The sequence below is a fragment of the Panthera uncia genome (genome assembly GCF_023721935.1).
Source record: "Panthera uncia isolate 11264 chromosome C1 unlocalized genomic scaffold, Puncia_PCG_1.0 HiC_scaffold_4, whole genome shotgun sequence".
NCBI classification, from domain to species: Eukaryota; Metazoa; Chordata; class Mammalia; order Carnivora; family Felidae; genus Panthera; species Panthera uncia.
This window is the reverse complement of record NW_026057585.1, coordinates 74,137,574-74,149,048: the sequence shown is the minus strand read 5'-3', so window position 1 is coordinate 74,149,048 and position 11,475 is coordinate 74,137,574. Positions and strand designations below refer to the sequence as shown.

At 38.8% G+C, this 11,475-nt stretch overlaps 1 protein-coding gene across 1 annotated transcript in view; it reads left to right on the top strand.

Annotated features, from left to right (window-relative positions):
* Nucleotides 1-753: 753 nt before the first annotated feature.
* Nucleotides 754-11,475, top strand: part of RLF (RLF zinc finger) — an 85,345-nt gene continuing 74,623 nt past the window's right edge. The window contains exon 1 of the mRNA XM_049618684.1: nucleotides 754-1,028. Within this exon, the coding sequence (XP_049474641.1) occupies nucleotides 792-1,028 (237 nt within the window). The 5' untranslated portion in view covers nucleotides 754-791. The remainder of the gene's footprint in view (nucleotides 1,029-11,475) is intronic.

The window sequence follows — 11,475 nt, the reverse complement described above, 5'->3', positions numbered from 1 at the left end:
TTGCTTTTTTTCCTTTTGATTTGGGTAACTTTTCGGATATTAATCTTTTGGCGGTTTTATATATTTGAATACCATCTAGTTTTTGGCTTGTCTTTTTGTTGCATCTTCTTAAACTTCTGTTGTTACAGAATTAACTAATTTTAATGCAGTCAAATCTAACAATATTTTCTCACACGGTTTGTGCTTTCTGAGTCTTATTTAAGAAATTCGTCCCTATTTTGATATCCTAAAGAAACATTTCCTGAAAAATATTTCGGGGCCTGTAATCCACCTGGGATTTATTTTTGGATATGGTTTAAAGTAGAAATCTAAATCTTTTTTCCTATTGAAAAAGTTGCCTCAGCCCCATTTCCTGTAGAGGTCATCCTTTCCCTACTGACTTGTAGTGCCCATTCTTATAAACCACCTTCCCACGGACCTGGTCTTCATAATCTTTGCTTATTTTCTTTCCACCGGGGGATCTTTATTCTCTCTTCCTTCCGATCGCAGCTTAAGCGTCAGGCCGCTCCTATCTAGGTTATGTCTACATGTATGTCCGGCTCGGTGACCCCGTGACTCCAGAGAGTCTGGAAAGGCTGAGAGAAGTAGGTGTTTGGCCAGCTGCCGCCAGGCTGTTGCCAGGGCGGCTGTCGGTGAGGCCGCCGAGAGGAGGAGCACCCAGAAACCCAGTGACGGAATCCGGCCCGCGCCCGCGTCGCCAAGGAGTGCGTCACCACGTGTGGTCGAACGGGGGCGGGGCCAGGGCTGAATCACGTGGCTTGGTTGCCTACGCGCTGCTGGGCCGTGGGAAGATGGCGGACGGAAAGGGAGAAGCCGCCGCCGCCGCCGGGGCCGGGGCTGAGGCTCCGGCAGGAGCCGGAGCCGGGGACGGAACCGAGACTGAGTCCATGGCTCGGGGTCATCGCCCTGCATCTCCGGCTCTGGGAGCCCCGGGACTGCGACCGTGTCTGTGGCAGCTGGAGACAGAGCTGAGGGAGCAGGAGGTGTCGGAGGTCTCATCTTTGAACTACTGCCGGAGCTTCTGCCAGGTGAGGGGCTGACTGGCTGGCTGAAGGCGGCGGGGTGGGGAGGCCAGGGGAAGAGGCCTCGGATCGGTTGCCGCAGCCGGGGCTGGACTGAGAGGCGCCACCTCCGTGTCTCGCCGCGCCCCCAGGCCGGGAAGGCCCAGCTCGGGAAGCTCGACCGCTGGCCCCCCTTCACCACTGCCCGACTTTGGTCACCGCCAGGGCGGGTTGCGCTGGGCCAGACTGAGAGCCCGGAGGGCGCCGGCGGCTCCCTGGAAGGGCCGTGCCCTGTCGCCGTTGCCTGTCCCCCTGCCGGGTGGTTGGTTGGAGCGCCATTGCCTCCGGAGAGATTGATTGCTCGTTCCTGCTGGGAGATCCTTTTTTGAGTGCAGATCTCCAAACTGGAAAACCTGAGTTTTCCTGAATAATCCGGAGATATGTGTTGGGGCCAGAGACTTCTCTTTGGAGTCAACGTCATCTGGGCCCCTAAAAGGTCTGACAGTTGGCTTTGAAAGGCGTCTTGGGCTTTCTCATTAGTGATTGCGGAGCCCATTGGTTGGTTGTGTTTTTTTTTTTTTTTTTTCTTATTTTTATTTATTTTTGAGAGGCGGGGTGGGGAGACTTTTAAGCTGTTCTTTCTCTTCTTCTGGATTCCTTTGAGGATTGTGCTATCAGCAGTGAGGCTAGTGAGCTAGTGGTGGCTATTTAGGGTCTTTGAGTGGAAGAGGATTGAGAAAGATGTGGAGTGTGGTGTCTTGGCAGTGGTATGACCATTTCTGTGCTATAGTGGGTCCTAACCTGTGGTTACGTACATATTTATTGGTATGTTTATAGTCTCCATGGTCACTTCCAGATTTTTGTCTATAAATTTAAAGATATGCCATTATTATTTCTACTTCTGCTATTCTATCGGGTTTCAGGACCAACCCTCTGCTCCTCACCTGGTGTATCTGAGAGAAGGCAAAATAATGGTAGTATGTTGGTACTTGGACTCTTGATGAGTAGTTGAGTGTGCCGAATACATTGCGCTGTTGCAAAGTTGTAATTGGGGGGAACAATTTGCTCTCTTAGTCCAGTGGAAAATAAAAAATTGGCTTGCTTTCTTGCTTTTCTCCTTCCTCTTTGCTGAGCAAGAGACACCTCATCTCTTTGAATGGAATTTTGTCCATGCTCATCTTTTCTATACATTGTATCAATTAGCAGTTTTTATGTCTACAACCTGCAGCATTTGTCTGCACTAGGAAGTGTCCTGGTGTAATTCTTCTTTGCTTCTATGCTAGTAATGAGCATTGGTGCTTAATACATTTATTCTGCGAACTTTTACTGACTGCATTGGATGATGCCAGGCACTTCCTCGAGTGCTGAGGAAACGTAAGACAGCACTTACCCTTGATGAGCTTACAGTTGGAAGGAGGTGGTAGACGTAACAGTATTTCCAGAACAGTTTTGGTAATGATGGAAAAGGAGGTGTTGTAGAGACAGTGGTAAGGGGATAGCCATCATGGCACATCCTAATGGAATGGAATGACAATTAACTAGTAAAAACAAATTGAAAGTTTGACTGTGGACCGTACTGTGTACTTAGAAGTAACTGGGAGAGGCCTCTTTAGATAGGGTGGTCCAGGAAGGCCCTAAGGCTGAAAGGTAAAAAATGAGTCTTGGGACTGTTGGGGGAGGGGAAGGGAGCATTTGAATGCCAAAGGTAGAGATGAGAAGGAAAATTGAAGCTTTGGGAGAATGGGAAGCTGATTGGACAGGAGTAGTGGGGAGGACGACAGGAGAAGAAATCTGGGTTTGGGGAAGTCTTCTAAGCTTGTGGTATTATCTTAGAAAGATAACAAGAATGGATGTAACTACTTAAGTTGAAGCTTGTCAGAGGATACCATGTATATATCTACATATCTATATATTTTGCTTTATGCCTAGTGCTTGCAGCCCTCATCTCATTTTAACTGAATGTTTTAATGTCTTGAGTCTTGGTGACACCTAGAAATGTAAGGGCACAGAGGAATTTAAAAAGCAAAGTACTTCTGTAATTTGTCTTTTCTGTGAAGATTTCCTTTGGCCTGAGGTTTTTCCCCAAACACTTTTTTGGACGAATAAATGTAATAAGATGTTCCTGTAATCATGATGTGTTATAATAGGAAGCACATTGGATTGGGAGCTAGTTGGGTCCCATTTGTGACTCTACCGCTTATTAGTTAATAACCTTGGACACACTGTGCCTATGGAATTTATTTTGTTTCCTGGCCTTTATCTCCTTATAATGCTTTATACAAACAGTAGAAGAGAAAGTTTATATACAACTCTTCACGATATTTGTCAGAATATTTTGGTCACATTTTTTCCCAGTAGTCCAGATAAAATCAACTCATGGTGCCCTTGTTCACCAAATACAGAAAAAAAATTCAACATTTTATGATGAAGGAGGAACAATTTCACCATTCAGATTTGGTTGGATAGCTCTTGGTTTCACATTTGAAAGGCAGAATAAGATTTATTCATCCACTCTTTGTGGTGTGCCTGACATTGCACTAAGTGCTGGATATAGGAACATGCCCTCTAGGAGCACTTAATGTGTAAAGATAGGTAGTAGCATCATAAAGGCTTGATTTGTGCTCTCCGGGATACTTAACTGCCACAAAAGTATTTTCATCAGGTATTTAGTTTAGAAATCTAGAGATTTAGATGTACCAAGCACATCCCTCCTGCAACAGGCTGGGACCATATTCTCTCCAGCTCTTGCAGTACTTAAAAGAAATGGGTCTATCTTTGGAATTGCACCAAATCAAGAAATAAACCAACATATGAAAGGATAGAGTAGCTTGTCTCATTCTGGGCATGTTTTCAATTTTCAGAAGTTTGTGAAGATGATAAAAATGAAACTTGAAAAGTAATAGTTACTAAGAAAATGATACTTAGATCAACTTGTGTTCAGTGAGCATTTGTATTCAATGACAATGGGATGTGGCTTTTCCCTCTTTTCCCTCAATTTCTTTTCTGAAAACACTGTCTGCCAAACAGTGTGGATGAGATTAACTCCAGAAAATAGTCTTTCTTTGTTTTGTTGAAAAATTGATGGCTATCCTCTCAAGTTTTTGCTATATTTGGGGAATCAAGATTCCTAAAGTTTTACAACTGGTAGTTCTATTTGTAATACAAATTTTGAAAGCTTTTTAAGTAACATTAACAGACTTGAAATTATTGGGTGAATGATTATACTTTGAGAATACCAGGCAAAGTAGTTTTATGAATAAATCTTGTTGATATGAAACTTTTAGGTTCTAGACTAATAGTGACTTTATAGATTTTTAAGTGTTAAAGTAAGTAAGTACTGCATATATTTCAGTTTCTCCTGGATTTGTGATTGAATGCAAAGGGTCTGCTGGCTTCACCATTTAAACTAGCTATGTGACCTTGGGTACGTTATTTTCTTTAACCCTTAGTTTTCTCATTGGTAAATGGAACAATAATAGTACTTACTATTATCTATGTAAACATATTGTTTATGGACTAAATAAGACAATCTAAAAAACAGTGTTCCCGGAATTGTCCTAGTTTTCCAGATTTCTTAGCCTTCGAATAGAAAGTCTTCACCCCCTTACCTCCAGTTTACTTTTCAGCTCTTACCTAGCCAATCCCATCACCATAATCCTACTCTTATTCAGAGGTATTTTACTTGGAGTCCTTGGACCAAAATTTCTCCAAGTGCATTATTTTGGGAAAGCTGACTTTAATTTTCATTTGATGCCTCAAGATCCAAGGTACATATTAGGCTTCGGTAAATATTTACCAATTGATTGATCTCCAAAAGGATACTTTAGCAAGATCTCAGGTCAGGTAGTCTGCCTTTGCCTTTCATTGTGCTGTTCTCTCCTTTTTTCTCTCATTTTCTTTATGGCGAATTTTCCTTGTTTAGGGCCCAGTGCAAACACCGTCTCCTCTGTGAAGCTTTCTCTAATTTCTCTAGACTTCCTCTTAGATGTTTGTCTTCTTTTGATGCTTTGTACATACTTTTAACTCTTGCTTTTCTTGCTGTCACTGGCTTAGTCCAGGTTTCATAAATAATGTCCTGTTGCAACAATCTCTTCACCAAGCTCCCTTGCTTTCTGACTGACTTTATCTACACTCCATTCTGGTATTCTTTCTAAATTGTAAATATAATCTCATTAGTCACTTTGTTCCCTGAAATTCTTCAATGGTTTCTTACCCCAAAGACAAGATAGAATTCAGACTTACCAGCCTCACCTGGCAGACAAAGCCTTTTAGAATTTGGACACTGCCCCCACTCCCCTTCCCCAGCTCCCACCTTTCCAACCTTTTTTCTTTTTTTTTTTAAATACCTTTACTACAGTATCCATCTCTAAGTCTGCCTGATTAACCTAGGGTCCTCCCTTCTCCATCTGCTTATTTATCCTTTAAGACCAGCTCAAACATTAAGTCTTTGAGAAGTGTTTTATGATTGCAGCAGACAGAATGAGGTGATTCTTCGTGTACTCCAGTAGCATCTTGTACATAATTGTGGTACCTGAATAGTTGTTTCCATGTTTGTCTCTTGTATTGGCTAGCAAACCAACAAGAGTAGAGGTCTTAGTCTTTTTTTGTATACTTGGCACCTAGCAGTTAATACAATGCCTGGCACACAAAGCTAATTTGTTGAATGAGTTATATTGTAGAACTTCATGATATACTGAAGAGGTTAGTACTTCAAAAGAAACACTTGATGTAAAATCTGATGTAAAAAGCAACTTTATCATAAGAAACAGGATAAAGGAACAGGATAGACACTCTTTGCTCATTTCTTGGAGGCGTACTTGTGAACTTAGCCTACATTCATACAATGTACACATTTATATGTGTGGAATGAGGAGTAGTGTTGTTGGAGGGAGAAAATTAGAGGCATTATAGCATTGAAGAAGAGTTAGCAGCCTAATAAGGCAACAGTTTGGAAATGTTGAGATGGGGAGGATCAGTTAATTCCTTGAGATTGGTGACCATGAAAACTCTTGAGATTTACTTCTTATTTTAAAGGATTTTTAATACATTACCTTTCTTTTTGTGCATTCTAAATAGAAACTAGATGACAGGTGGTTATAATGGCATAAACTAGCTTTGTACTGCATATGACCAAAACATAATTATAAATGTGACTATGAAGCAGTGGGAATTTTGGATGCTGTCATTTACTTGGTACCACCCAGTCTCTTTCATACTAGTGATTTTTGTGTCTACCTGTGCTTCATGCTCTTCTGAACAATTTTAATAAAAAATCTAAGTAGAAAGCACCACTTATTTCAAGCCTGCAAAGGCATTGGTCAACTAAAGTGTGCTTTGTTTTCACTTAGTTCTAGACACCTGTCACCTCTCCCAGAGGCCTTCCTTGACTGACTTGTCTAAAACAACACTTCCCCATCATCTTCAACTCCTGAACACTGCTTTATATTTCTCTAAATCACCGACTGCTATCTGATGTCTATGACAAATATGTCTATTTATCTGTCTCTGCACCTGGAATGTAAGCATCAAGAGGGTGTTGACTGTTTTGTTTACCCAGTGCCTAGAATTGTCCCTGGCGCTTAATGGGTACTCAGTCAATATTTGTTGATCTTTTATCTCCTTCCTTCCTTAAATCTCTGACTAGACTTCTTAAGAGTAACAAGTCTTACCTTTCTTTATTAAGAAATAGGGACATGTTTTGGTCAGCCAGTTTATGCTGCTTCCGAACAGGGATCAGGTCTTACTGTTCTTTGTATCCTAATTACTAAAGAGTAGAACTAACTTTTATTTATGGTTTCTTTTTTTTTTTTTAATGTTTATTTTTGAGAGGGGGAGGGGCAGAGAGAGAAGGAGACAGAGAATCTGAAACAGGCTCCAGGCTCTGAGCTGTCAGCACAGAGCCTGACATGGGGCACGAATTATGGACAGGACATTATGCCCTGAGCTGAAGTCGGAGCTTACTGAGCCACCCAGGTGCCCCTTATTTATGTTTTCTAAGAATTTCCCATGGTTGCTTGTATTCCACAAATATTTAAAGAGATTTTCAACAGGGTTTGCTTAGCCAGGTTGAAACATTTATTTTGGATATGGTTGATATCATACTGGGAAATTTGAACGTAGATAAGGGATTGAGCAAGATTGTATACAAAAAAATAGATTCCTAAAACTTTTGTTGATCCCTAAAGCCAACATATAAACCATTACATGAAAAATTAGAGGGGTTATTTATTTATCTGTCAATCTTTCTATCTATCTATCAACTAATCAATCATCTTTTATGTGCCAAGCACTCAGGTAGATGGTGTTGTTTTTTATTTTCATTTTACAGATAGAAAACTGAGGCTCAGGGAAATAAACTTTCCCGGGGTCACACAGCGAGTAAGCTGTGACAGAGTCTTCAGATTCCAAAGTCCATGCTCTTTTTCCTATATCAGCATTTCCTAAACTGTTTTGTTCCATGAGTTATATGTATTAGTAAGTACTTACTGAATTAAGGATTCTGTGTTCATGTAAGTTAGGATAATGTTGGGATAAATATTTTTTTATGTGTCATATATGTTAAGATGCATTGTGAACCTCCTAGAGAGACATCGTTATACAGCATTTGCCAAACTTAGCAGGTCTGGGACATTTAATATTTTGCTGTGTTCTAAACCTGATATCATCCCCAAATTACATGTTTTTCTTTCATTATAGTAAAGCAAAACACTATGTGGAAGAGTGGATTGCTTTATGTTTCTATATACCACTGAATTTTGATTCCCTACTTTCAGCCTAAAACATGACTGTGAGCTTTTTATGAAAAAAATTTCCCTCCAAGTTTTTGCAGGTTTTGAATTATACTTATTGTCACATATGAAAAGTATTTCAATGTATTATAACTTTTGTAAATTGGAAATGAATACTATTTAGACATATCTTGAGGTCAAGGTTATTCATCTGGGTTTACCTTTATCTCTGCAGCATAGCTAGCTTGGGAACTAATGTATTTGTCTATTTCTTCTCGCTTTTGTGCTATGTCTGAATTCTTTAATTTTTTTTTTTTAAATGCCTTTCTTGTCCTTTTTGGGAGGGATCTATTAGTTCAGCATGCTGACATTTGATTTCATAGTATTTTTACTCCGAAGGAAATAGTCGGAGTGTGTCACATTAGCCAGCACAATAATGCTTTATTAATATGGACACGTGTTAAGAATTATTACTGGGTATATTGGAATGAATGGCCTAGCTTGGGAATTGCATTTTTGTGATACATGGTTATATAAAATAGGTGTATTTTTATTCATAATTTCATTTACTTTAATTTGCTTTTTTAACATATATGCTTAGAATACATAAAGTATCTTAAAATAATAAAACTGAATATATATATGTATATATAGATAGATATATATTTAAAGTTTTGTGACTCCTGCCTAGTATGTGCTCATTCTAAAAGCTTAAGACAAGATGTCTAAGTGCAGAAAGTGAAACCGCCATGTAATCTCACTGTGAATAGCTTGATGTATTGTTCTGATTTTTGGGAAAATATGTATATAGTATACGTGTATATATAAGGATTAAACCTAAAAAAACTATTTGAGTATAGTTGACACACAGTGTTACATTAGTTTCAGATGTACAACATAGTAATTCAGCTTCTCTATATGTTATGCTATGCTTACTCCAAGTGTAGCTACCATCTGTCACCATACAATGCTATTATAGTGTCACTGAGTATATTCCCTTTACTGTGCCTTTTATTCTCATGACTTATTCATTCTATAACTGGAAGTCTGTATCTCCCATCCCCTCACCCTTTTTTTCCTTTGCCCTACCTCCCTTCCCCCTGGCAACCATCTATTTGTTCTTTGTATTTATAGGTCCAGTTCTGCTTTTTGTTTGTTCATTTGTTTTGTTTTTTAGAATCCACATATGAGTGAAATCATAAGTTAGTTTTCTTTCTCAATCTGCCCTATTTTAATTAACATAATACCCTCTAGGTCTGTCCATGTTGCACATAGCAAGGTCTTATCCTTTTTTATGGCTGTGTAGTATTCCATTGTATGTATATGCATTTGTCTGTTAATGGCCACTTAAGTTGCTTCTATATCTTTTTTTTTAAATATTTATTTTTGAGAGAGAGACAGAGCATGAACAGGGGAGGGGCAGAGAGAGAGGGAGACACAAAATGTGAAGCAAGCTCTAGGCTCTGAGCTGTCAGCACAGGGCCTGATGTGGGGCTCAGACCCACGAACTGTGAGATCAAGACCTGAGCCCAAGTCGGTTGCTAAATCGACTGAGCTACCCAGGCATCCCTGTGTCTTGGTTATTGTAAATAATGCTGCAGTAAACTTAGGAGTGTCTATCTTTTTGAGTTAATGTTTTTTCCTTAGGTAAATACCCAGAAGTGGAATTATTGGATCAAATGGTATGTCATTTTTTTTAAGATTTTTTTTTTTAAGTTTATTTATCTTTGCGGCGGGGGGGGGGGGGTTGAGGGAAAGAGAGGGAATTCCATGAGAGATCATGAGCTGAGCTGAAATCAAGAGTCAGATGCTTAACCAACTGAGCCACCCAGGTGCCCACTGCATCAAATGGTACTTCTAATTTTAGTTTTTGAGGAGCCTCCATACTGTTTTCCACAGCGGCTCTACCAATTTACATTCCCATGGTGTACAAGGGTTCCTTTTTCTCCAGCATTTATTATATCTTGTCTTTTTGGTTCTAGCCAATCTGACAGATGTAAGGTGATATCTCATTGTGGTTTTGATTAGCATTTCCCTGATGATTAGAGATGTTGAGCAATTTTTCATGTGTCTGTTGACCATCTGTAGGTTTTCTTTGGAGAAATGTCTGTTCGGGTCCTCTACCCATTTTTTATTTGGATTTGTTTGTTTTTTGGTGTTGAATTGTATAAGTTGTTTATATATTTGAGATATTAACCCCTTATCAGATATGTCATTTGCAAATATCTTCTCCCATTCAGTAGGTTGCCTCTTTGTTTTGTTGACTTATTCCTTCGAAATGCAAAAGGATGTAGTCCCAGGAGTTTACTTTTGCTTTTGTTTCCCTTGCCTTAGGAGATATATCTAGAAAAATGTTGGTGGGGCTGACGTTAGAGAAATTAATGTCTGTATTCTTTTCTAGGATTCTAGGATATTTAGGTCCTTAATCCATTTTGAGTTTATTTTTGTGTATGTTAGAGAGTGGTCCAGTTTCATTCTTTTGCATGTAGTTGTCCAGTTTTCCCAGCACCATTTACTGAAGAGACTGTCTTTTCTCCGTTGCATATTCTTGCCTCCTTTGTTATAGATTAATTGACCATATAAGCGTGCATGTATTTCTGGACTCTTTATATTGTTCCGTTGATCTGTGTGTCTGTATTTATGCCAGTATCATACTGTTTTGATCACTTCAGCTTTGTAGTATATGTTGAAATCTGGAATTATGATACCTCCACCTTTGTTTTTCTTTCTCAAGATTGCTTAAATATTGGATTTTTTAATTGTCCAAGAAATGCATGTAAAAAAAATTAGAATAATGTAAAAGAAGAGAGTAAAGGATGAAAACTGTCACATACACCCTAATACTTCAGTACTACATTTTTCTAGGTTAATAGTTTTCTTAGGTTAACAGTTTGGGAATATATACTTAGAGAATTTTTCTATATATGTATATATTTTTAGAAAAATAATGTTGAGCTTATATATTAAAACTTAATATATTGATATTGTAGATAATCTGTCTTGTGGAATACACACGTTTGTTACTTTAAAAAATTGTATAATATTTTACTGTAAACTGCCTTGATTTTAAATATTTTTAAAAATGTTTTTCATGTTTATTTTTAAGAGAGAGAGACAGTGTGAGTAGGGAAGGGTCAGGGAGAGGGAGACACAGAATCTGAAGCAGGCTCCAGGCTCTGAGCCAACAGCACAGAGTCTGACGCGGGGTTCGAATTCTCGGACCGCGAGATCATGACCTGAGCCGAAGTTGGACGCTTAACTGACTGAGCCACTCAGGTGCCCCGAAAACTGCCTTGATTTTAAATTCTGCAGGTAGCAAAACCTTCAACACTCTTAATTGAAAAAAAATTTTTTTTTACCTAGAAAAATACATATTGCTACAGAAAGGAAAAAATAAAAGCCCTTTTCTGCCTTCAGTCCCTCCAGTCACTCCCCAAAAGAGTTAAGTCTCTTGTGTATTCTTAAAATCTCAAATACTCTTCTGTGATTTATATTTTAATTTAATGAGAACAATTTTCTATATTGACACACATTGAGCATGTACCATAATTAAACCATTGTGTTCTTTTTTATTGTTATCATAAGTAAGGTTGCAGTGAATATCCTTAAACATCAAACACTAGTTATTTATACCTATAGCATAAATTCTTGGAATTGAAATTACTGTATTAAAGAGAATGTTTATTTTAAATTTTGGTGGATACTAGCCTACAAAAAGTTGAGTAGCATTTGTATGTTTTTCATGT